Raw genomic sequence first — 26,667 nt, forward strand, 5'->3', positions numbered from 1 at the left:
AAATTTTTAGTTCACTCATAGATCAGATAAAATCCCTGATATGTCTTTCAACAGAACCCTGAATTTATCTGGCATAGTTGTTGCCACACACTTATCTTAATAATTGATTAAATTAAATATGTATATTCTATTAGTCCTTAATTTGGAGAGGGCATGGTTAAGCCCAGCAGAGTTCAAATAAGGAAGTACACTGTACCAGAAGCTCGGGGTTAAAGGCATTAGCAAGGGGCAGAATGATCTTCCATTCCTCAGATATTAAACTGATCCAGGACATGACATTTCATAGCCTCAATTCAACATTTCAGGGTAACTTTTAAAATATGCCTACTCCTGTCAGGCAAAAACACATTAACTAGACAGATCTTATAAAGAGATCTTACAGGATCTGTGCTTAAATCATGGACTTACATGAAGGTGCTCATGGCAGTTCTATCTGCACTGGAGAGTGGGGTGAAGAGCAGATTGGTGAGAGTCCTCATTTAGAAATGGGTCAGTCTTTTTGCCCCTTAGGAAAATACCATTCTTTGCAGGCAAGTTCTGGATAAAATTCTCTCATGCAAGCATTTTGTGTAGATCTCTTTTTACAGAACTGGGCTAGAAAGACAAAAGTCCTGCTGTCTTCTCTATCTTCTGTGGAGTCTCACCTTCAAAGTGAATTCCTTGCATTTCACAACTGTACAACCACTTACCCTTAGACTTTATCTCTGGTATGTGTTCTCTGATGCTGCACAAGGCCTGACCTATGCCTAAATATTTTCCTACATTTATCACATTCATAAGGTTTCTCCCCGGAGTGAGTTCTCTGGTGTACAGTGAGTGCTGAGCTTCTATTGAAGGATTTTCCACATTCATTACATTTATAAGGCTTCTCACCAGTGTGGATTCTTTGATGTTCCCTAAGAACATAACTTGTCCAAAAAGCCTTACCACATTCAGTACATTCATAGCCTTTGTCTCCACTGTGAATCTTCTTATGCTGAATAAGGGCAGAGCTCTGGATGAAGGCTTTCCCACATTCATCACAACTATAAGGTTTTTCTCCACTGTGAATCTTCTTATGCTGAATAAGAGTAGAACACTGGCTAAAGGCTCTCCCACATATATCACAACCATAAGGTTTCTCTCCAGTATGAATTCTCCTATGCCTAATGAGCCCTGTGTTGCTCCCAAAAGCTTTTCCACAGTCACAACATTTATAGGGTTTTTCACCACTGTGAATTCTCTGATGTCTAACAAGGTCTGCTCTGAAACCAAAGGCCTTTCCACACTCTTTACATGCATAAGGTCTCTCTCCAGTATGACTTCTTTGGTGTCTAATCAGCTTTGACCTATTGCAAAAAGCTTTCCCACAATCCACACACGCATAAAGCAGTTTCCCTATGTGAGTTCTGGGCCGTGTAGTACCATGTAAGTTTTGACTAAGGATCCTGTCACCTTCATTACACTCAAAGATGTTCTGTTCTGTAGGGGTATTCTTGTTAAAGGTTGCCAAATTGAAATAGCCTTCCTGGGAAGAAAGCAGACTTGTTTTGTTGCTTGTATCATTGCTTCCTCTTTGCTTCTCATTGTTGTCCAGACATCCCATAGTTTCTTCAACTATCTGTGCTGGAGAAGTTTCCCTAGGAAGTCTTCCTGGAGATGCCATGGCCACTGATGCAACACATTCATCAGTTTCTTGCTTTGCTGTCAATACTTTCCCACTCGCCATCTTGCTATCTAAAAAGGTGAATAGGATGTATCATTTTTTTCATGTTAACAAAAATGTTAGAGAAGGAACAACAAGTAAACCAAAGGAAAAGGTAAGTGCTGGGTCTGGAAACGTAATTTAGTGATTTAAGAGTGCATTTGGTCTTGCAGAGAACTCACTTCAGTTTCCAGCACCTGCATGGTGGCTTGCAACCATCCCTAACTTCAGTTCCAGGAACTCCAACACCCTTTTCTTGCCTTTAGGACAAGGCATGCAGGTGTTGCATGCATGGACATACAAGCAAACTTGCAAACTTTTTTAAAAAACCAAAACAAAACAGGGATGGACTTACAGCCAAATGACAGAGTGCTTACAAACCCAAGGCCCTGGGTTTGATCTTCAGGATTAGGGAAGGGATATGGCTGGGAAAATGACAGTTAGCTTCCCAATACAGAAGCACTCAAGAGAGTAAAATGGACAAAGAACGTAAGTCAGTATTGGAGATGTTGAGTAGTGAACAAGAAAACAATACTTAGAGGTGACAAACAGTTCATACCATCTATAAACCAGAAAGGGAAGAGACTGAGAGGAGAGATAATCTAAGATAGCCAGGAATAAAATGTCTTAAAGAGTTGTACATCAGCACAACATCTAGCAAAGTAGGAGAGCACGTGATGCTATAAGATGTTTGGGGGACAAGAACTGGGCAAAGGAGGTGGGCAGGACATAGAAAGCAAGAGGGCATTTGCAAATTCTCACAGGTTCCAAATAGGGAAAATATAAGCAGTATATTTATATATAATATATATTTATACAAAAATTTTACTTACAAAGTGTATATGTGTTCATATACAATTTTATATATTTTATATTTTAATCTGTTAATATTCTATCTAAACATAAGCAATATATATAAATGTATATAATCAGATATAAATGTAAGTAATGAAAGAAAAAGCATTTAAAAAATACTCTGAGTTCCTTACTCATTTTAGGTCACCTCATAAGTATAAGTGGCAGAAAAAAAACAAAAAACAGATGCAGACAATTGCCTGAGGGCCTAATCAAATCCAGCTCTCATAGCATGTCCTTTTCTTTCAAAATTTCCAGTATCTCAAAACAAGAACTACTAGATATAGTTAATATAAATTGAGTTCTTTTAAGGGTCTTTATTCCTCCAAAAAAATCCTCTAAAAATATACATTTTACAAACCAGGAAACTAAAGCTTTCATGGTTATGGGAAGCTATAGGATTACAAATTGATAGTCAAGATTAAAGACAGCTAATTTCAAAATTTAAGGTCTTTTTCACAGGTTGCCTGCCTGTCTTTTTTGGAAGCAGAGCTGTAGTTGGAATGAAACAAAAAATAATTTAAAACTCATTTTAACTCATCTGTGAAAAAGAGATAGTTTTACATGAAAATAAGTATTTTTGATATTCAAGTTTCACAACACCTTGAAAAGAGTATAGCATTACAGTGAATGCCTAGCAAAGCTGAGAGCAAGCTGGCTTCCTTTTCTATTATTCCTCATGAAAAATCAGAGAAAACAAAGATAAAATTGGAAATGAAATTTGTACTTTACTTGGATTTCAGAAATTTAAATCATTAGTTATATCGATGACTTACTCAAGATTGTGCTTATTTTAAAAGTTATGAGAAAAGGCTGGATGATGGCGCACGCCTTAAATCCCACACTCAGGAGACAAAGACGGGCAGGTAGACTGAGTGTGAGGCCAGCCTCATCTATATCCAGAGTTCCAAGATAGCTAGGGCTGTAACCATATCTCAAGTAAACACACTCAACAAACCACTAGTATAAATACAGCTATGAAAATAGTGCATTTGTCCGGCATAATAGCGTACACATTTAATTCCAGTACTTAGGAAGCAGAGGCAAGTGGATTTCTGTGAGGCCAGTCTGGTCTGCATAGTCTCAAAAACAAAACAACAAAAATACAGTAAGTACATGAAAAGGATATGAGCAAAGAAAAGTTGACCTTTCGAAAAACCAAAAAAATAAAAAGAAAAAAAGGTTGACCTTGGATGCATAAATCAGAAAAACAAGATTTTTTTTCCTGTTCCCCAAAAGACATAATGGAGACAGTAGCTTCACGTTTAATCTCATGCCCAAAAAGTACAGTCATACCCTAAGGTACTGAGAGCTTATATGCTCTTATTCCTACTTCTACCAACATACAGTGAACAGATTTACATCTTAGGGTAAATTCATAGTAACCAAGCACTTGTAACTGCAGTGTAACTGTAATAAGAATGAGTAATGTAATTTACATAGACTTGAATGAACTGAGTCATTCTTTTAATATAATTAAGCTTCATGGGAAGGTAATAAGATTGCTTGGTGAAAATGAAATCAGAAGCACAGTTAGATATAACAGGCTAATACACATGATGTGGCTAACTGTCCATATCAATGTTGCCAATAACAAAGTCCTTTTGGCTCTAATTCTTGGCACCTGTGATATTTTCAATATATTGCTTTGTTTCAAATTTATCATTGTCCTATCTATAATACTGGCATCATGCTAGCACATGCATTTTATCAGTTGATAGGGTTGGAAGGACAGTGGAAGAAGAGACTTCTGTTCATTTCTTACAGCATGTAGGACACCCAACAACATACACCCCAGTAAATCTCAGAGAAACTGTCCTTCTTAGCAGCTTCCCAGCAAATTTTATGTTAAGTCACATTTCCTGGCAGGCTTTTGGCATCCTAAAGGTGGCTCCTACTTAATCTAGCCTGCTGAACTTTTCAGAGAACATCTCCACCTCCACCTTGACTGTACCCTCTAACAAGATCGGATCTCAGGCCTAGCAGGAGCGGATGAAACATGGCACTCTCTTGCATATGTGTTCTTCTGAGGACCTTCTACCTTAGCCCTGTACATTCTAGAGTTTGGCTTTTAGTTATACTACATAGTGGTCAGTGCCTTGCTACTTTTCTTCTTTGAGACCATCTCATGTAGTCCAGTCTAGCCTGTAACATGCAACCCTCCTACCTTTCAAGTCAGTACTGTTATTAGAAGTGTATGCCACCAACATCTGGCTTGTAGCTGATGATTTTTAATATTAAGTTTTTCCTTTTCCAAGTTATTATGAAACTTTAGCTTCTGACAATATTCTTGTCTCTCTTAGAAATTTGTTACTGTGACAAAAATATTTTTTTTGAAAGATTTATTTATTATTATACATAAGTACACTGTAGCTGACTTCAGACGCACCAGAAGAGGGCATCAGATCTCATTAAGGGTGGTTGTGAGCCATTATGTGGTTGCTGGGACTTGAACTCAAGACCTTCAGAAGAACAGTCAGGTGCTCTTACCCGCCCGCTGAGCCATCTCACCAGCCCCAACAAAAATAATTTTAAACCAGTATTAGAGAGCTGGAGAGATGGCTCAGCAGTTAAGAGCACTGACTGCTTTTCCACAGGTCCTGAGTTCAATTCTCAGCAACCACATAGTGGTTCACAACCATTTGTAATGGGATCCAATGCCCTCTGACAGCTACAATGTACTCATATACATAAAATAAGTACATAAATCTTTAAAAAAAAAAAAAAACAAAATTAGTCTTGAATATGGCATTAGGAAATCTTATTAAAGACATTTTTAATCCAAGTTAAAATTATATTAAAATTTTCGATTCTAGGCTGAGCCAATTGATGACTATTTTAAGGCCAGGAGGACTTTCCAACGATACTTAGTGACAGTCATTAAGAAAGTAAGCCTTGGCACATTCAATAATCCTCACCTTCATCCTCAACCCTAAATGGTAGGGTTGCCTCATCTCTCTCATGGAAAATCTGGGGCTCCTGGGGTTCACTCTTGCAATGGTTCTCCAAGGACTGCAGTGGACTACTCAGAGACTCTGACATTCCCATGAATGTCATTTCTTCGCAGATCATTTCTTGACCATGAGCTGTGTCCTAGAGTAACAAGTACCAGTAGTGTGACTAAGGGCAGATAAGAGAAAAACCCTACAGCAAGACGGAAGAAGCAGAAAACTGTCAGATGACTAGAAAAAACAACAACAAAACAAAAAACAGTACAACCCCCCCACGATTTGAACTAATGGGTAAATGAATAATTAATATTAATGGGTAATAAATAATTAACAGGTAAGAACTTACATCTTACCTGTTGCTTGGGTTCATCAAATTCTCTCTCTAGCTCCTCCAGCAGAGTCACAGCCTCCTCTCCATTTCTGGGCCTGTGTTCTTGCACCCAGGCCTTCAGCTCCATAGGCAGGATGGTCATGAACTGCTCCAGCACCAGCAGCTCTAAGATCTGCTCCTTGGAGTGCTCCTCTGGCTTCAGCCACTGCTGGCAAAGCTTCTGCAGTTGGTTCAGAGCCTCCCGGGGCCCAGTGAAATCAGAGTAGCCAAACTGTCTGAACTGCTGACGGAAAACCTCCTGGCTCTGGAGGTTTCCCTGAAGACTGAAGTCCTGCTTCCAAATACCATTTTCTTCTTCAACTTTCACAGAGTTGAGCCTATTTTGTCCTTCTGGAGCATGACAGGCCAAGGCTGTTGTTTCTCTGAACATCCTGAACAGAATAAGCCGAAAGGCTACCTAGCTGAGGCAGAGAGGAAGTGGATCCAAAGAACCCCTGAGGTGGACAGTGTTCATGTTACACAGGGAAAGCATGTACCCACAATGTAAATACATGCTTATGAAGGACAGCCACTTGGGTATACATACCACTGTTAAGGGTGAAAAAAAAAAAAAAAAAAAAACACACCTGCAGAGCTCTGGAATGCAGCTCAGTGATCATAATGCCTGTGTAGAAAACTGACTAAAACAGCACTTCCATACAAATGATAATCTAAAGATTCTTCAAGATTGTTTTCAGGATGTGAGACAGAAGATTTTAATAAGGCCCAAATCATGTGACCTTTAGACAAAAAACACTAGATAGCATTAAGGATACTAGAATAGTGCTCCATAAGAACCATCTTGTTTTTGTCCATTCTCCAAGTGAGGCTTCTGAGGATCATAAGCTAACCAAAGGCACACAGCTAGTAAACCACAGAGCTGAACTTTGCAAGCAAAGTATTTAGCTCTACTATGCCATCGAGTATCCCAAAAGACAGGAACTCAAAATCTAACACTTGCTATGGACAGTTTACAAGAGCTACTTTATTGGGCCTGTCAACAATACCACTAAGCAGTAAATACCCCCCCATGATTTACACATGAAAAAGCCAAGCATCTTGAATTTTTCCAAGTCACCAAACTGGTCAGGACATTAACCTAGGGCTGCCTGACTCTTAATCATTAGCTGTTTTTATTCTAGAATGGACTGCCCAGACCAATCTTGGTTCTTGCAAATTAGGAATGATGGCAAGAATGTATGTAAGGATGAGGGTCATGGGAAATGTCCATGAGTGCATAAAGAAGGAAAGCCAGAACACAAAAGTCATGAATTCCCTTCATTATTTTAAAAATACTTTAAAATTTACTATGTAGTACAGAAACTGCTAAACAGAAGTCTCATATTAAGTTCTCTTCCAAGGGACTCTAAGTTCAGTTTGGGAAAACAAGCAAGGTATGATTGATCAAAAGAATCACAGGACAATCAAAGGTAAACACAAAGAAAAGACCAAAGACTAAGAGCAGAGAGGGCCAGAAGAGCCAGAGCGAGCTGCCTGAAAGATCTGAGTGACACAGATGGGTGTACAAGAACATGCCCCACTGAAGAAACTGATGGGAGTTTAGGAATAGCAGACTAATGGTTGTGGCCTCTAGTTACAGCTCAATTAACAGCAATGGAAGATGGGCCCTAAGACAGATTCAGTTGGAATCCCCAGGAATATGGCTTTAGTAAAAGTCCCAGGTAAACTGTGTACCCAGGTTTAAAAGTCTATGCCAGACTCTGGAACACTGATGGACAGTAAGAAAAAAATACACCTATAGTAGAACAGCCAAGCCATCCATAGTAGAACAGCCAAGCCATCCATGGTGTGAGTGGTGGAACCCCAAGGCTACAAGCATGGCTGGAAGGTCTGACTCCCATGCAGAGTAGTGAACAGAAGAGATGGGCTACAACCATTCAGGTGTGAAACTATAATAGCTTGAAGGAGAGAAGACAAAGATACAGAAACTGAACAGGTCTTAGAGTCCTACTTGATAAGGGTTTGGAAGATGGAGTAGTCAAGGCTAGGAATAGTGTTTCAAACCTGTAATCCAACATTTACTAGGCTGAAGAAACACTCTGAATTCCAGGCAGCTCAGGCTATGTAGTGACTTCTTACCTATACACTGAGACCCTGTCTCTAGAGAGAACGATGAATTCAGGTTTCTGGGCAACTCTAAGTGACTGGAAGCTGACTGTGCCATATCTGAACTATTCAGTAACAAAGTTAGGTCTGAGATACCTACAAAGTAACATTTCCTCTGTACTTTAACAGGTATTAACAGATGTTTCATAAATAGCCAAACATAAACAACACATACTACATAAAGTCTATGTTTTGAGACAGGGTCTTGCTGTGCAGCTAGGACTAGTCCCAAAATTCACAATCTTCCTTACTACTTCCTCCTAAGTACCTCCCAAACCCTGTTAAATTTCAGAATAAGAGAAATAATAATTACTTTTTTTTTTTTTTACTAATAAGTCATTATTTAAGAAACTTCAGGGCTACTTAGTAATACCTTGTCTGGGGGTTGCGGGGGAACGTGGCAGGACAGGATGGGACAGTGCACATTTGCCACCAAACCTTCTGACCGGAGTTTGATACCTGGAACACAAAGGGTAAAAGGAGAATCACTGAATGTGTTCCTCTGATCTATAACACACGCACACATCAAATAAAATATAAAGAGGAAAACAAATGATGTGTGCCATGCTGTCGGACATTTATGGTGTGTCACAACGTTTGCCAGGGTGCATATTGATGGGTGTTCTTGACTTAGTTCTTGACTCTGTTATGTCTCTTGCCTTTCAATCCCAGTATTTGTGATATTACTCATTTTTTTAAAATTTATTTTTAAAATTTATTTTTAATTATATGTAGGTGTGTGTTGATGTATGGGCTGTGCTCATGTATGCAGTGCCTACTGAGGCTAGAAAAGGACATTGGATTCCCTGGAGCTAGAGTTACAGGTGGTGAGCCAGCCAACTTGGATGCTAGAAACCCAACTGAGGTCCTCTGCCAAGATAGTAACCCTGAGCTGCCTAACCAGCCCTTACCTGATTTTTATTAAAAATACTATGCCTCAATAACATGTTCTTAGGCACGTGTGACTGAGAGAAGTTTATAACAGTTTTTGTTTCTGCTCCTCCATTCCTTCCCAGCACTCCCATAAAATTAGTCCTAAGCATTTCCCTTTACTGCCTCTCTCCATGTCTCCCTCACTTTCAGCTAATACCCACCACCTAGTCTAGAACTCCCACCTGATCTCCAGACTAGTTACCCACAGTTGCTCAATCTCATCATGAATTTCCTTGAGTATCTTAAAAAGACTTCAAATGCAACATAGGGAAATCACCTCATGAACCTTGCCAGCTTGGACCTGTGTTCAATAGAATCTGGCTGTGTAGCCAGTACATCTAACAGTCTTCTCTAACACCTTCCTTCGATTCAAATTAAGCCCTACTGGTTTTATTTCTTCTCTCTAGAGTCTACACTTCCTCTTACAGCCATCACCTAGAAGTATCCCATGTGCCAAACCATACAGCTTACCACTTGGCTCTCCTCTGACCAACTTTTGCTCACAGTGGTGTTTACTGATCAGTATCAGCTGTTGGTTTTGACTTTTAATACCTAATGTGATTGTAATGTGCTATCAAGACTGTTATTGGGAGGCAAGAGGGATGGCTCAGGAGTTAAGAGCACTGGCTGCTCTTCCAGAGAATCTGGGATAGAGTCCAGCACATACATGGCAGCTGACAGCAGACTGTAACTTGAGTTCCAAAGGATCCAATGTCCCCCCTTCTGGCTTCTAAGGACATTGCAAACATTCATTACACAGTACATGTACATAAATGAATCTATTGATTTTGTTGTTTGTTTGTTTGTTTTTTTCAGAGACAGGATTTCTCTGTTTAGCCCTGGCTGGCCTGGAACTCACTCTGTAGACCAGGCTGGCCTTGAACTCAGAAATCCTCCTGCCTTTGTCTCCCAAGTGCTAGGATTAAAGGCATGCACCACTACTGCCCGGCATAAATGAATCTTAAAAATGTGTGTGTGTGTATAAAATATATGGGCCAGGCTAGGTTTCCACAGTGAACGCTCACTAGCTAGCAATTGATTCTGGCTGTCAGCTGGGTATATTATTAATAAGAATGCTATATATGTGCCCTTCATGTGCCTCTGGCTATTTTTTTCAGAAAAACAAACCTTTTAGGATGAAGCCCTCTTTAATGTACTCATCTCATTCATTCGGGCTGTGTTCTAGCTTAGTCAGACACTCCTAATCAGATCCCAATAACTACATCAGTAGCACAATCCACAAATGATCCTGAGATGTCAATGCTGAGAACCTCGTCTTAGGCAAGAAACTGTAAAAGACAAGGGTAAAGGGAGCTGCATTGCTCTCAAAGCACTTGATTTTTGTCAAGAAATATATTGTACTGGTGTGGGGAAGGTGAACTAGAGATGGTTCAGTGGTTAAGCATACTTTGTGCTCTTACAAAGAACCCAGGCTCAGTTCCTAGCACCCACATAGTGGCTCACAACCATCTATTACTCTAGTTCCAAGGACTTCTATGCATATATGATCTACATAAACTCACACAGGGTCACGCACATAAATAAAATACATAAATTAATTCACATACCTTAATGGCACTTCTGGTCTTGTCCGTGACTACACAAACTACATTGTTTTGGTTCACTACTGTATTTCTATCACTTAACCCAATAAATCACATGACACTGTACATTATATACAGAATGATAATGCTGAACATATATATGCACGTGTACATATGTATGTGTGCATATAATACACACATATATTTATATGTGTCATAATCAAAAAATAATTTCAAAGATGCACTGGTCAACATCTAATGCAAAGTGAAACATTTCCACAGCAGTTAGCAGGTTTCAAGTAGTGATGTAGCTCACAAACAAGCACTAGCATTGAAGTCAGACAATCCTAATCAGTCAGTCAGGTAATCATGGTGAGATTCTAGACTCCCATTCCCTCTCCTGGAAAGCGCTAATACCATAACAACAGCAGCTAGGGCTGCACAGTATGTTAAGCACACCTTTTTATGTCGATGCTTTCACACAAACAGTTCCTCCCTCTCAGGGAGAGCCAGTTCCCACAGCAGTAAGCAATTCAGTGTGGACATTTCCTTTCCCTGGAAACCAACAGACCCAGAATCTTCTCCTCCCAAGTTCTCGGTGAAGCTCTCACCTTCAAGACCATCAATTGCCTATACTATTCTGTTCAAGGTCAGCACCAAACAAGCAGAGAAATCTATCTTCCAGAGTGCACTACTGCTTCACCTGATCCTTCTTATAGCAGTCACAGCCAAGATTCTTCCATTTCCCCTTGAGCTTTCTGCCCTGACTCTAAGGCTTTCCTAACCATGCCCCATCTCCTGAGAACTGCAGGAACAAACTACCTTTCCAACCCAAATCATCTCTTTTCAAAAAACACCTGTCAAAACTGTCCCAGTAAGAGATTCAAGGTAAGAAGCAAATTCCACTTTACAAGGAATGGGTTACAGAATAGGCGTCATTGTGAAAAATGTACCAAAAACAAAAAAACAAAAAACAAAAGCAGTTACTAACTAAAAGCAAGCCCAGGCTCAACTCCCATCCTCTCCCAGAAGGCTGCAGAGAGACTTTCCATTGTTTCAGGGTAGCACTCACACTTCTTAGGATACAAGTCTGAGGAAGCGAACTTGTCTGCAAGGTTATAAAGTAACTGATTCTGATCAGAAAAGCTGGATTTAGGTGTCACCCAGCAAATGGTGAAAGAGAGTAGAGGTGGGAGGCACTGAGCCTGGGAGCAAGCTGGCCCCAACTTCTGGAAGGTGAATCCCTAGCCCCTAACTAGCCATCCACCTAACCAAGAGGAGACCTCCTGGGCACTTCTGGGTAACCAATCCTCTACTGGTTGAGGCAGGCTGCTAGTAGTAATGTGTCTGCACCGAAATGTAATGTGTCAGAATGTTACTGCTTGATCATTTAATAAATAACAATACACTGCACCTTTATAGTAGATCCCAGTATTGCCAACCCCACCTTCAAAGCATGCTACACTGTAAATTCCCACTGTTTCAATATATGCAAGTTGTAACATCTTATGTGGCTTGTGGGGTCACCTGGACTGTTGTTTTTGTTGTTGGGTCTTGTTTTTTTGAGCCAGGGGCTCATATTTGAGCTGGCCTTTAGCAATTTGATCTTCCTGCTTCCACCACCCGAGTGCTGGAATTATAGGTCTGATTGCAGAATCCACAATCTCAGATGACTCCTCTGCTGAAATGCTGGCTCATTCCTGCTTTACTCACAAAGTCAAAGTGCTCATTAAAAGAGGGCCTCGTTTTTACAAAATTGATAATATGTATTGTGCACTGGCATTAAGGGATGGGCAGTTATCAAGACATTGCCCCTGGCATTACAGAACTTAACAGCAGGGAGAGGTATGTGTTAAACAGAAGCACACATCTAATTGTGAAAACAAATTACAAAAAACCAGCCCTCTTGGCACAGGACTGACTGGATCTAGCTACCTGAGATGCTGACGCAGAAGTTCTCCAAACTCAAGGTCAGCTTGGGCTGGAGTGAGCTCTGGGCCATCTGGGTAATCAGTGATATCATGTCTCAGATTTTAAAACACTAATAAATTTTAAAAACCTACAGAGAATTTGGTGCTTTGAAAGTGTCTAATAAAGGAAAAGCCAAGACCGTGTTGAGACCTGTCATTGTTACGAGCTTTGTGCACAGCAAGGAGCTTGCCAGCACCGATACACGGGAGGCTCCGGTAAGTGGAAGAGTAATCCGGTAAGTGCAAAAGAACCTCAGGAGGACCCGCGGCGAGCCGAGGCACCCGTAGAGAGAGAAGCGACCCGCGAACCTGCGAAGTGGCCTAGGCACAGCTCCAGGCTCTCCCCAAGCGGACTCTGAGCGAGGGGTAGAGGGAAGGATGTACGGGAGGATTGCACCTCACCAGAGGGTCCTGGAAGGCATCGAAGCCCAATAGCTGCACTCTCTCACTCACCTCACTCCACAGATTACCCGCACAGCCCTGGGAAGCCGGAAAGCTACGGTGCTCGCTTGCCGGAAGTGGGAAAGAGTGTGCCCCTCTAGGAAACCCGAAGGACCAATTTTTCTATGGCTGCTTGTGCTCTATTGGGGGCGTCACAGTGACTGAACACATGATAAAATTGCAATCAAAGATTAGAGTGAACCAATCTTGAGAGTTAAATCAGGTCAGTGCGTGAAAGAGACTATTAGGTTTTCGAGGTGTGTTCAAATGACTTAAAATGCGTGTGTACTTTCTCCTCAAATTGATTTGGCCATAAAGGACCCTCTGTTGGTGATTCTTTCTCAACTTTACGAAGATCATTGTTTTGAGAGATAGAGTTTTCCTGAAAGTCAGAAAAGGATTAAATCAAAATACTGGTGTTGAGCTTGATAAAATACATAACTAAATTACAGTGGTTCTGAAATGCCCTTCAGAAACCAACACTCATGTTCTTTCGAGGATTCAGATTAGTAAATACAAGCAAATCTGGCCATTTTTATGCATTGCTTATTTTTCTTAAAACCCTGACTACAAACAACAACAAAAAGGATAATGTTCTTGCTGTTTTCTCTGGCTCCAGTTCTGTTCTTCACTGAGCTTTGAACACTGTATCATTTTGTAGTCATGACACTTGATTCTGTGTGCATCTCCTTACTTGCCCATGAATCTCCATGCTGAAAGGGCTCAGGCTCAGGTTTTTGAAGACCATTCTAAATCCTGTTTGTATGTTGTGGCACAGTGTCTAATATAGAAATACTTACTGAATGAATAAATTCACACAGTCCTTAAAAAATTCTGTTAGTAAGGCACATACCTTTAATCTCAGAATTTAGGAGGCAGAGACAGGTAGTCTACATAATGTGTTCCAGAAAAGCCAAAGCTTCATACTAGAGACCCTGTCTCAAGACAAACAAACAAACAAACAAACAAAAAACAATAATAATACTGTTAACCTGAGATTTCATTCCATGATTGTGTGGTTCCAACCTACACTTGGGACTCCTTGCCTGACTGCTTTCCTCCACTTTATTCCTGTCTTCCTTTCTTTCTTGTCAATAGCAAAGTCCAGCATGACACTCATTGACATGAGCACTACAAGAACATCTGACCGTCCCTGTATTTGTGTAAGCCGATTTCCTATATATATAGGAAGTTCTGCCAGGAGTTCAAGGCCAACCCAGGTTGCAAAGTAAGTTTCAGGTCAGCCAGAGCTATACAGCTAGATCCAGTCACAAAAACAACAACAACACCACAATCAACCACCACCACAAACAACCAAAGAGCCCACCACACAAAGGACTTCGAGATGGCTCAATGGATAAAGGAACTTGCTGCCAAAGCTAATGGCCTGAATCTGTTCTCTGGGACTCAACAAAATGGAGGAAGACAACAGACTAATGTAGTTTTGCCTCTGACCTCCATGCTATGTTATGGCATGTGCAAAGACATGCACACACTAAGTAAAGTAAGTAATGTTCAAGATTGGGGCAGAATAAGAAATAAACCAGGTCTAGTGACACATGCCTGTAATCCCAGCGACTCAGGACACTCAGACAAGACTGAAAATTCAAGGCCTGAGCCTTGGCTTAGTAAGGGTGTGGTGCAGTAGCTGGTCTTATGTCAATTTGACACAAGCTAAAGTTCTCTGAATGGAGGGGACCTTAATTGAGAAAATGCTTCCATGAGATCTGGCTGTAAGGCATTTTCTTTATTAGCTATTGATAGGGGAGGGCCCAGCCCGTTTTGGATGGTGCTATTCCTGGACTGGTGGTCTGGGAGCCTATAAGCTGACTAAGCAAGCCAGTAAGTGCACCCCTCCGTGGCATCTGCATCAGCTCCGGACTTCAGGTTCCTATTCTGCTTGAGTTCCTGTCCTGACTTCCTCGGATAATGAACAGCGATATGGTAGTGTAAAACCCTTTCCTCCCCAACTTGCTTTTTGATCATGGTGTTTCGTTTCATTTCAGCCATAGAAACCATAACTAAGACAAGTGGAGTGCGGGAGGTTGGATGTAAAAGACAGTTGGGGTAGAAAGTTTAATTAGCATGCTCAATCCCCTGTATAAATGGCAGGTGGATGGCAGGAAAGAAGGGAGGAGGAGGGAAAAAAAGAGGGATAAACTTAGAAAGTTCACTTAGGAAAGGGATTAAGTTTTGGAAAGGAGAGAGTGGGAAGAGAAACCGATCGAGAAAAGAAACAGGTCACGAAGAGTTAGTAACCGGCCCTAGGAAGTTGTTCCAGAAGATGATGGGTTTTGACATCTCAAGAACCACAGCAAAGTGGTTTGAGCTTTGAGTCGAGCGGGTCTCCTATGCTAAAGCTGGGAGTTGCTTTATGGAATTTCCAGGTTCCTAATTCACTGAGCGCGCACTTGTGAGGGTGGACCATAGAGCCGTGATCCTCCCACATTCCTAGAGCGGCCAAGCGAGGTTCATCTCCGCGCAACGCATCCAAACGGAAGTTGGAGGAATTGTGGGTGGCGGTGTTTGACCGGTAGTTTCTTCAGCGCCTGAGAGTCGGGGAGGCTTCTTGGGCATGGAGAGCAGGTGGGTTCTTGGCCTAGTGTTCTGGGGACAGCAAATCCGTGCTCACTGGGCCTTTCATTCTACTGCGTGAACGTCCGAAATGCTGGGGCTGGTAGAATAACGGAAAGGATGAGCTCACACTAATCAACCCGCAGAGCTGGAAAAGATACCTGACTTGTGAGTGTTAGAGTCGAAGGAAGGAGAGAGAATAACATAATCTTAATTTTTAAAGCAAATATTACCCCCGCCCCGGATTATCGTTCCAGTTATGCCTCTACTTTAGTATTAATTCATTTCCAGTCTTGGTTTGAACATCTCTTCCCTTGTAAGGGGAATTGTGTCTCAGAGGGTTAAATGTCCACCTCCTAGGTGATCGGCAGGGAAGCTGTCACCAAGAGGAAGCGCACAATGAAGTTAAATATATTCTTCTCCTTTACGTTTTTCATATCTAGAAACTCTGGTCTCAGAAACAACATCACTCCTCTGTACAGTGGTTCTCATCTGAGCTCAGGGCTATCAAGTTGCCTGCTGGCTTCAGACCATTATGTGGACAAGAAGATTCCACAGAAGAAATGATAATTCTCCAGTTGCTTCCTGAGGTGTCCAGTTGTGCCCTATGGAGCTCCAATTCAGTTACGAATCTCAAGACCATGACTTTCTGTCAGGTGAGCCTCAGTGCATTTCGGGTTACTTAGGTAATACCAGTATTCTTCACTGTCTACACTCTGTGATACCATGTCTTTACTGCTCCAAGCAAAGTCTTATGGTTTTGAGTTTTATCGATCCAATATTTATTCAGTTGTCTCTTCTTTTTAAAAATGGATTATCTTTTATTCTTTGACAAGTTCATACATGTAAACAATGCGTTTTGATCACATTCATCCCCTTATGAGTTCCCCCAGCACACTCTTTCCTCCCTTCATGTCATCTTTTTCCTAAGCTGCCTGTAGGAATGCTGACATACTTTATTGGCTTCTTGTATACATAATTGGGGCTTTGATGAGGACAATGACAACGTCGTGTGTAAAAGGTAGAATTTCACTGGGATGTTTCAGGAGCAGAGGGAGTAGGAAGGTTATAGTAGAGGTCCCGTTTAGGACTTAATATTCAATGGTCACTTATTCTCAGTACTTTGACCAGGTATAAGTCTCTGCATTGATGGCCACTGCAGAGAGAAGCATCTCTGGCCAGGTTGAGTACAGCACTAACCTTTGTGTATAAACACGAACATTTAGTTCGTCCATTTAGCATGACAATAGTGGGCTCTCCACTAGGGCCTGGGGTCTTAAAGCTGATTTACAGAGCTAGGCAGGAATGATCTCCTGTGGAGCAGGTTCAAATCCAACCCTGAAGCAGCTATTACCCCCTGTGGTAGTTTGAATGAGAATGGGTCCCTAGAGGCTAATCTGTCTGAATGCTTAGTCATCACAAAGTGCCACTACTTGAGAACCATTAGGAGGTGTGGTCTTGCTGGAGGAAGTATCCAACTAGGGGCACACTCCAAGGTTTCAAAGACCCAAGCTGGGCCCAAGGTCACTCTCTTCCTGCTGCCTGTGGATCCAGATGTAGAAATCTCAGCTATCTCTCCAGCACCATGCTTCCCACCATGATGATAATTGACTAAACCTCTGAAACTGTAGGCCAGCCCCAATTAAAACCTTTTTTTAAAAAAAGATTTATTTATTATTATATCTAAGTACACTGTATCTGTTTTCAGACAGCACCAGAAGAGGGTTGTGAGCCACCATGTGGTTGCTGGGAATTGAACTCAGGACCTTCGGAAGAGCAGTCAGTGCTCTTAACCACTGAGCCATCTCTCCTGCCCCAATTAAAAGCTTTGTTTTATGAGCTGCTATAGTCACGGTGTCTCTTCACAGCAGTAGAGCAGTAACTGAGACACCCCCATGACCTGTGTGTCATTATTGTACTGGTAGGCACATCTTGTCTGGCAGTGCAGTATCTTAGTTTTCTGTTGCTGTGCTAAGATAACATGAACAAGGCAATATAGAGGAGGGTTTATGGGAGGCTTACTCATAGTTTCAGAGAGTTAATGTCCATAACTATCAAGTCACAGAGCAAGGCAGCAGGCAGGCAGGCATGATGCTGAAGCAGTATCATAGAGTTCACATCTTAAGACAACCACAAGGCAGAGAGAGCTAACTGGGAATGGTATGGGCTTTTAAAACCCCAGTGAGAAACACTGCCTCTAACAAGGCCATACCAGCTGGGCGGTGGTGGTACACGCCTTTAATCCCAGCACTTGGGAGGCAGAGACAGGCGGATTTCTGAGTTCGAGGCCAGCCTGGTCTACAGAGTGAGTTCCAGGACAGCAAGGGCTATACAGAGAAACCTTGTCTCAAAAAACCAAACAAACAAACAAACAAAAAAACAAGGCCATACCTCCTAATTCTTCCCTAACAGTCCCACCAACTGGGGACAAAGCATTCAAATATATGAGCCTAGAGGAGCCATCCCCCCTTCTCTTTAATCTAAATTTTTTTTTAGATATTTTCTTCATTTACATTTCAAATGTTATCCCTTTTCCTGGTTTCTCCTCCAAAAACCCCCTATCCCCTCCCCACTCCTCCTTAAAGGAACCATTCTCATTCAAACTACCACAGTCAGTGTTGTAGTGGGCAGTGTTTGCAGCTGGGTAATAGCATTGATGGGTTTTCTCTCGGTGGCTGGCAGAGCACTGTCAAGCACTATGAAATCTAGCCTGCAGGGAAAAGATTATCAGGTCAGTCCCAGCTTGATTTCTCTATATCCTGCAACAAGAATGTGTTATGTGTAATAGAGTCTTACCTCCTAGTTGTGGTGGGTAAGCAGGAACAATGGCATTAGGCAGTGATGTTTTGAGGAGGCCTGACATTAACTCACAGGGAGGTAGCTCATGCCTGGCACTAAGATTTTCATTTTATAATCCATGTCTTCTAAAGGAAACATTGTCCCCTCCATGCAAGGTACTTGTGGTCAGTATAGTGGGGTATTATTGTGACAGACCTGACCATGTTTTTGGGAGGATTGTGGAAAGGCTTTGGAACTTTGTGCAGTAAAAGCTAATGCAAGATAAGAAGAATGTTGAGGACACCAGCCTGGTCTACAGACTGTATTCCAGGACAGCCAGGGCTACACACAGAAACCCTGTCTCAAAAAACAAACAAACAAAAGAATGTTGAGGGCAATGCAGAAGATGGAGGCTTGGCTTGTGAAATGTCAGAAGGAAGTTTAAGGACTCTATCATGTCTGTTTGCTATTTTGAATTAAGATTCTGTCATTCTGAGGAGTTGGTGGTTAACAAATTGCACCATTGGACAATTGATGCTGGTTAGCTGGAGCTAAGAAATTAGCTGCGATGAAGAAGAGACCAGCATCACTCAGGTGAAATCTTCTTCAAAGTGTTTCTTCAGGGTCAGCACACAGAAACTGTGTTCCTGAAGCGGCCAAAAGTGGAGCTTGTACTAGCAGGTGAACTTGGTAGTGTAAGACTCACCCAGGTGGTCATGGAAGGGGTCATGGAAAACAGCTAAGACTTGGCACTTGGAGAGGCTTGAAGAGTGTGGCAGTTGAAAGCCCAGGAGTGAAGGGGTCATGAGGAGAAGTTGAGGCTTGACACCATGAAGAGAGCATTTGAGAGGCTACTAGGGACAGTACAGCCCAGTTGCAGCAGCCAGTACCATGGGATGACCACCACCAATAGCAGCACAGTGGAACCTGCCAGGAAGCAGCACACAAGTGTGCGTGCACACACACACACACAGACAGAGAGACAGAGAGAGAGAGAGAAAGAGAGAGAGAGAGAGAGAGAGAGAGAGAGAGAGAGAGAGAGAGACTGACTGACTGACTGACTGACTGACTGACTGACTGACTCTCTGCTACCCCTGGTAGACCTGTGTGCTATAAGAAAGCAGGCTGCACAAACCAGCACTCCTCCATGGCCTTGCATCAGCTCTAGATTCCTGGCCTGTTTGAATTCCTGCAATACCGTCCCTCAGTGGAGTATGACTCTGTAAGCTAAAAAACTCCATTCCTCCCCAAGTTGCTTTTGGTCATGGTATTTCATTACAGCAATAATAACCTTAACTAAGACAGCTATTCCACCCTTGGTTCCTGTAACTGCATGTATATTTTGGCTATTAAAATAAATAGAGCTTTTTTTGGCTTAGGGTGTCATAAATGACAGCACCTCCCACTTAACCTTCAGATCATTTCTCTGTAATCCAAGTCTGGAGTCTTCTGGATGATGGAGTATACAGTAAGCTACATGAGCTATGAAACTGTGAGCTCACTACTGCACTTCCTTTTCTGTGAGATTCCTTTTTTGGAGGTAGTAGTATGTAGGATAGCATGGTAACAAACAGAATTTCTATAAATTTGTATCTACACTATGAATTTAATTCTTTGAAAACAGTCATCTGCCATTTTCATGACAAAACTGACCCCATGCAATAAATCTACCTCCAACACACAGTGGCTGATCCCTCTCCAGGAAATGCTACCTTGGTGTGTAATGTCAACTCCTGAACTATAGAGCATCTCAAAGTACAACAAAAATAGCAAACCCACCATTTATTTAGTCTTTCTAAGGGACAGTGAGTTGGCTTAGAACTGCACTTAGCACTCAGACTGCCAACCTGAGTTTGAGGCACAGGACCCATATGGTACAGGAGAGGGCCAGCTAACTTCCACAGTTTATCCTCTGACCTTTCCATACATGTCTTTCTGTGTGTATTCATCCCAGGTATCTCTTCCTTTTGTGTATACATCAGTTCTATTGGATTAGAACCCTACCGTGTGATCTTATTTGACCTCCTTAAGGGCGTTATCTCTAATGCCAGTCACTTTTGAGAGTTAGGATTTCAACATATGAATGGTAGTAGAGACGGGCACAGTTCCTGTCATAACACATGGAAAACCAAACAATATTTTCTCTAAAATACCAACATTTGGTAAATATCTTAACAAAAGCTCAGAATAAACACAGAGTTCACCATGCACATTACTAGAATAGGTAGAGAAAGAGATTGGAAGGTCACAGGAACAGAAAGCATGTTGGGAATTCTAAGAACATTTCTGGCAATTTTGCTTTGTTGTTGTTGTTATTGTTGTTGTTGTTTTGAGACAGAGTTTCTCTATGTAGCCTGGCTGTCCTGGAATTCACTCTGTAGACCAGGCTGGCCTCGAACTCAGAAATCCGCCTGCCTCTACCTCCCAAGTGCTGAGATTAAAGGCATATACCACTACTGCCTGGCTTAATTTTGCCTTTTTTAAACTCAAAAAGTTTCGTTTCTTTCTTTTTTTTTTTCATTGTTGTTTTTGTTTTTTGCTTTTTTGTTTGTTTGGTTGGTTGGTTGGTTAGTTCAGTTTTTTGGTATTTTGAGACAGGATTTCTCTATGTAGCCCTGGCTGTTCTGGAACTCCCTTTGTAGATCAGGCTGATCTTGAACTTGAAAATCCACCTGCCTCTGCCTCCCAAGAGCTGGGATTAAAAGACCTGTGCTACCACTGCCCTGTTAGTTTCATTTCTTTGAATTGTCTCTATCTGTAGATATATAAGTAGATGTATATACTTTTCTGTGTATAAAATACTAATAAGCTTAATTTTAAAACATTAATGTTTTCAAGGAAATTATTTTTATTGGAGTAGTTTACCTATAACGTAATTGATATGTTTAGATTTAAATATATATTTTTTAGTTTCTTTGATTTTTTTTATCGTTTATGTATAGTTTTCCATTATAAGCTTTTTGTGTCTTTCATTCTCTATAATCATAGACTGTCTTAGATGTGTTTCAATCAATGCCTTAAGCCCCAGTGCTCCAGCCATTACAGATGATGTTTAAATGTTGTTCATATATATCACATACAAAAGAATTTTAAATTCATCATTTATTCATTTTTGTGTGTATATATGTCTAGTCACAGCATCCTAGCAACAGAAAGCTAATTTCTGCAGCAGTTGTACAGGCTTGGGGTGTTGCTGTGATAAACTCTGTGACCTAAAGCATCCTGGAGTGGAAAGGGTTTATTTCAGCTTAGAGTTTACAGTCTGTGGTGAAGGGAAATCAGGGCAGGAATCTAGAGGCAGGAATCCTGGAGGAACTGGCTTGCTCTTCATAGCTTGTTCAGGTTGCTTCTTATACCACCCAGGTCATCTGCTGGCACATACACACATATTGGGCTGGGCCCACATCAGTCATATTGGGCTGGGCCCACATCAGTCATTAATCAAGAAAATACTCCACAGATTTCTTTGCTTACAAGCCAATGTGATGGAAGATTTTTTTTTTTTTTTTTTTTTTTTTTTTTTGGTTTTTCGAGACAGGGTTTCTCTGTATAGCCCTGGCTGTCCTGGAACTCACTCTATAGACCAGGCTGGCTTCGAACTCAGAAATCCGCCTGCCTCCGCCTCCCAAGTGCCGGGATTAAAGGCGTGCGCCACCACTGCCTGGCTGATGGAAGAATTTTTATTCTCAATTTAGGTTCCTTCTTCCTAGATGACCCTAGCTTGTGTCAAGTTGACAAACAAACCAACCAACCAACCAGCCAGCACAAGTGGCATAGATGAAATACAGAATGGCCTTTTAGAAGTATTAGAGACTCCAGAGTTCAAGGTAATTAATACCCAAGTATATGGTCAACTGTGCAATAATACTTTTCTACTTTTTGCCTGTTAATGAATCAGTAGTGGGAAGGTAATTGCAGGCCAAATTTAGAAATTGTATTTGTGATGGTTAGCTTTAAGTGCCAGCTTGATACAACCTACATAAAATGGTTACAGAGTCATATAGAATATATTGAGGCTTGTGATAAAACCTCTGGTCAAAATGCTTCCGACAGCCCTGGTGAGCCTGTGCAAACAGCTGTGATCTTCCTGTTGTTTTCTCAAGGTGTCTGTGGAGTCTTAAAGATTATGGCTGATTATGGCATAAGGGTCATCTTGCTGGCTGTTTGATAGTTTTTTTATTTTTACTTTTTTAATTCAAGTTAGCTAGGGTAGCAAGGCAGATAGGTGTTAGCATCTTGTCTTGTTCACAGGAGAATAAATGTAAAGATTTTACCACTGACACTAATAGTGATTTTTAGCTCATTTTAATAGTACTTAGCATATTCCTGTTGCCTGGAGGTAGCTAAGATGAAGGAGGCAGGTACTGATCTCTCAAATGGTGGCTCAGTTGTGTGGGAGTTGTTGCCGTTAACTGTTCTCTAGGAGAACTTCCTCGCCAACTGAATGCTTACCCTTAGACTCGTTCTCTAACAACCAGTAATTGCAGTGTATCCTGAGTATATGAAAGTTCCCACCCTGCCTAGGCATGTATCTGGACTGCGTAAAGCGGGGACTTCTGATTACTAGGGCAGAAGTCAGGTAGGTCACTAGCACTTTGGCTGCTTTCCCTGGGTGGAAGTTACTACCCAGTGTCTAAGGCAAAAATAGAGAGTCTGGTAATTTATGTGCTGAACAGTACAGAACTGAGGTTCATTTCCAGGCAGTTCTTCTGAAGATCCAGGTGCTGAAGAGTTCAGAGCCAAGAGCCAGGCAAAGGACTGCCAGAGAGTCCTGCTGGGTGTCACACTGGAGAGGCAGTGGCATTGTGAAGGTCAGCGCAGAGGTGATCCTAAGGGTCAGGTGGTAAAGAACAGGTCTCGGGGTTACTCTCTAGAGTTCAGCACTCAGGAAACAGGCTTCTTAGTGTCCCACACTGAGGGGACAGTGTCCTGATAAGCTGACTGGGGGTTGGGAGAATTCCTGCCAAAGAGGCTCTCAGGGGAGTTACTGCTGAGGAGTCTGGGGTGGACAAGTTTTCTCTGACAAGTGGAGTTATAGTTCGTACCAAGGACTTGGGAGCTGAAGAGTTCAACAGTAAGGAAGAGATAGCCAGACAATGGTTGCACTTCCTGTGCTTGGGCACTCAGGCAGACTTTGTGCTTGCCTGTCCGAATGCCGATTTGCCTTAACTTCTAAGGAAGTGATGGCCCTTGTAGACATGCTTGCCTCCAAATGAATCCACAGCTCCCACAGAGGTCATCTGCAGGGCTCTTTAGGGATGTAAGAACACAACAAATGATGGCCTCGAAATTACCAAACCGAATCTATTTGTGCCATTGATCACTGCTCGTGGACAGCCTTTTCTCCCTTGTCAACGTAGTGCTACTGTGTGTTTGTGGACAGATCTTATGCTTTCAGGTGGTGTGGAGTCTGGTGATGCCCTGGAGCCACAGTAGGCTGGACATCTTCAGTTGGCCCTATGGAGATTTGGAATATAACTTCAATGTGTGGAAAAGACCTAGATCATTCACCCAAAAACACATTGAAAGTCAGTGAATGGTAAAGGGGAGTGAAGAGGTTCGCTAAGCGTTCCTGAGTCCAGACTTTTGATGAAACTGCTAAGCTGTACTCTAGATAAGGAACTAGGTATTTATTCTCCATATCATTCAAAGTCTTGTGTTTTTGGAGGTAAATACAGTCTATGCTTTAAAAGAGGTAAATATGCTCCATAACTTAAAAGTTACCTAGAGGTCTGGGGTGGAACTCGATAGAGCACTGTGAGGTGAAAAGTCCTGAGTTCAGTCCCTTGTATATTAAAAACCACCACTAAAACAAAGTATGGCTAGTTAAACTTCACAAAGTCCCACTTAATAGGTGCATTTTAGCACCAAGCTAGGCAGGAATTACCTTTTCAAATCTGATAGCAAAAAATGATCTTGCTCCTTGATCCTCCATAGGTGGTAGGATCATAGGGAAGGACAGGGCTATGAGACCTCACTTAAGTTGGAAGTTTAATGAGTAAGCTGTAGTCTTGTTCGTACTGTCGGGTACGTGGAGATAGATGGAGTTGCGGGTGTGGAGACAGATGGAGTTGCGGGTGTGGAGATAGATGGAGTTGCAGGTGCTGGCATAGAGAGGACCTGTGGGACTGGAAACTTAAGTGTCGGCTAGTGCTGCAGTAGTTCACTTTTGCCCTCAGTTTCTTGTGGTTGTTTAGTATTTGCTGGTTAAATATATTCTTTGACAGTTTCATACATGTACATGGTACATGGTTATTCTCATTGTACCCCTTGTCTTTATGCAACCCCTGTTAGGCCCCTTCCTCCCTATAAGTCCCTCTCCCACATTCATTCCTGTTTGGTTTGTTTTCTGATTTCAGCCAGGAGAGTCTGTCTGTGTGTCAGCAGGTTTGGAATTACCCATTAGATTCTGGTGGGCTCACTGTTTGATACAAACTAAAGGCAATGATTGTCCCCTGGATTCCATCAGTCACCAATAGTTCAGCAGGTAGACTAGGGTCCATTGAGTTTCTCCCTGATCTATAACTAGGTTTTAACAGACTTTAACTTGTGCAAGCCCAGTATCAGCAGCCACGCTCCCGTGAGATCTTGTCTGCAGTGGCCATGTCATACCTGAAGATAGTATTTTATGCCAGGGAATTGGTAACACACGCCTTTAATCTCAGCACTTGGGAAGCAGAGGAAGGTGGATCTCTGAGTTCGAGGCCAGCCTGGTCTATAGAGTTCCAGGGCAGCCAGGGCTACACAGTGAGACCTTGTCTCAAAACAACAAAAAATTAAAAAAAAAAAAAAAAAGTATTTCCCACCTCTTGTCCCTCTCTTCCAGCTCCTGCATTCTTTCCACTTTCTTCCACAGTGTCCCCCAGGCTTTAAAGAGAGTGGCACAGATGTCCTAGTTAAGACTAAGACTAAACATCCTGAACAGCTATAAGTCTGTGTTCTCTACAGAGAAGTCTCTCTGATTAAGGATGAGAGTGGTAGCAAGAAAGTAAGCTGAAGGTAAGCTGGAAGCTTCCTCACCGGTGCCTAGCTTTCATAGTACTGCTTGAAGGTACTGTGTAAGCTACTTGAGAGATAAGGCCTCAATACTCTTATTTTGCTGTGAACCCCACAAACTACAGTGCTAATTTGCCAAGCAAGATGGGGACACCGGTACAGTAGCAGCTGTTCTGAAGGTAAACAACCACTGTTGGGTTAAATTGAGGCCTGCTTGGCAAAAGAGAATACGTGCCTGATACTCTTCAAACCCAGTCAAATGCACAGCAGGGAGGTAGGCCCTAGTGAGTACTTTACTACTGTGCTTTCACTAAGTGGACGTGGCACCAGGCTTCAGTGTAAATATTTATGCTTATGCCCTTAATTTTTTAAGTGTCTTTGGAGGCTGGAGAGATGGCTCTGTGATTAAGAGTACTTGTCCTTACAGAGTTCACCAAGTTCACCAACCAGCAGCCGTGTGGAACAGTTGACAACTGCCAGGAGATCTGACACCCTCCTCTGGCTTCTAAGGACAGTATACACACATGGCATAAACACACACAAATACACATATTTTCTTAAGTGTGCTGGCACCCATGTAAAAACATAAAACCAGTCTTTGTGTCAAAATTGGTTTCTTGTTAATCTCATTAATGCGTGCAGTTTGAGCAAGTAGAAACAACGTGGCCATCTCACTACTCTGACCCCTTGTTTGTGATACCAAGTTTAGTTCCATCTGGAGAAGAGAATAAGTAGTATCAGAGTTCTTTTGCACTAGATGGATATTTTTACCTGTTTTAAACTGATTGCTGTTCTGGGAATGTTCTGACTTTTTGATTAAGTTGTTTAGAACACAGTATGTGTTTTATGGTATAACAACAATTTTATACTGTTTCTTAAAGGGAGGTGCAAAGGAACTGAAAGGTTTTATTTCCCTCTCATTATTTTTCTTTAGCACTTTAACTTTAAACTCTAACTTTACTTTTAGCCTAAATATCTGAGCAGTGCTAGATAAAATCAAACCATCTTCCCTTTCCTACATTTTTGTGTGCTGTTTAAGTATACTAATAAGTTATCAGCTTTAATCACGCTTTATTATTGCAGTGAATCAATCTCATTATTCCTAGGCCTCCTGTGAAAATCACATCTTATAAGTGCCTTCTACAAACGTGTGATCTGTATTTGTTAAATCTTCCCAGTTTTCCTCAGTATTGTTCAATGTTGGGAAGCCTCCCATTTCATTTGAGTTCACCACCTTGCAGCCTGTCAACCCTGTGGGGCCACCTGTGACCACACCCTCCCCTTATGTGACATCTGCAGGTAAATACTGATCGGCTTCACCTGGAACTTTCTTACAGCATGGAGCACATTTTCCATTTAGATTTTGTTTATTATTCCAGATGGTGAGACTAAGATCAAGATTGGAGAGCCAGCTACAGAGGAGGAAATGACAGGAAAGACTGAA

At 41.8% G+C, this 26,667-nt stretch overlaps 2 protein-coding genes across 8 annotated transcripts in view; one reads left to right on the forward strand and one right to left on the reverse strand.

The window, feature by feature from the left end:
• The window catches only part of LOC116086914 (zinc finger protein 271), a 39,427-nt gene that overhangs the window by 11,124 nt on the left and 1,636 nt on the right, over nt 1-26,667 (forward strand). The window contains exons 1-4 of one of the 5 annotated variants that reach the window (XM_031365123.1): nt 15,359-15,461; nt 15,893-16,105; nt 21,923-22,054; nt 26,402-26,522. The exons of 1 other annotated variant lie outside the window; for it this stretch is intronic. In XM_031365123.1, the coding sequence (XP_031220983.1) occupies nt 21,938-22,054; nt 26,402-26,522 (238 nt within the window). In that variant the 5' untranslated portion in view covers nt 15,359-15,461; nt 15,893-16,105; nt 21,923-21,937. 3 more of the 5 variants (XM_031365121.1, XM_031365122.1, XM_031365124.1) reach the window with 3 other exon arrangements.
• LOC116086916 (zinc finger and SCAN domain-containing protein 30-like) lies at nt 1,580-12,957 on the reverse strand. Of its 3 annotated transcripts, XR_004117198.1 has the most exons (5): nt 12,888-12,957; nt 8,361-8,446; nt 5,837-6,252; nt 5,458-5,683; nt 1,580-1,716 (listed from the first exon to the last, which is right to left on the reverse strand). XR_004117198.1 is itself a non-coding variant. In XM_031365133.1 (4 exons), coding segments are annotated over exons 2-4 (471 nt in total). In that variant the 5' UTR covers nt 8,414-8,446; nt 12,888-12,957; the 3' UTR covers nt 5,538-5,630. The 3 variants fall into 3 exon arrangements, 2 of the variants coding, with proteins under 2 accessions (XP_031220993.1, XP_031220992.1); XM_031365133.1 differs by lacking the exon at nt 1,580-1,716 and having other exon boundaries at nt 5,538-5,632; XM_031365132.1 differs by lacking the exon at nt 1,580-1,716 and having other exon boundaries at nt 5,587-5,683; nt 5,844-6,252.

This window comes from Mastomys coucha, unplaced genomic scaffold (genome assembly GCF_008632895.1).
Source record: "Mastomys coucha isolate ucsf_1 unplaced genomic scaffold, UCSF_Mcou_1 pScaffold13, whole genome shotgun sequence".
NCBI classification, from domain to species: Eukaryota; Metazoa; Chordata; class Mammalia; order Rodentia; family Muridae; genus Mastomys; species Mastomys coucha.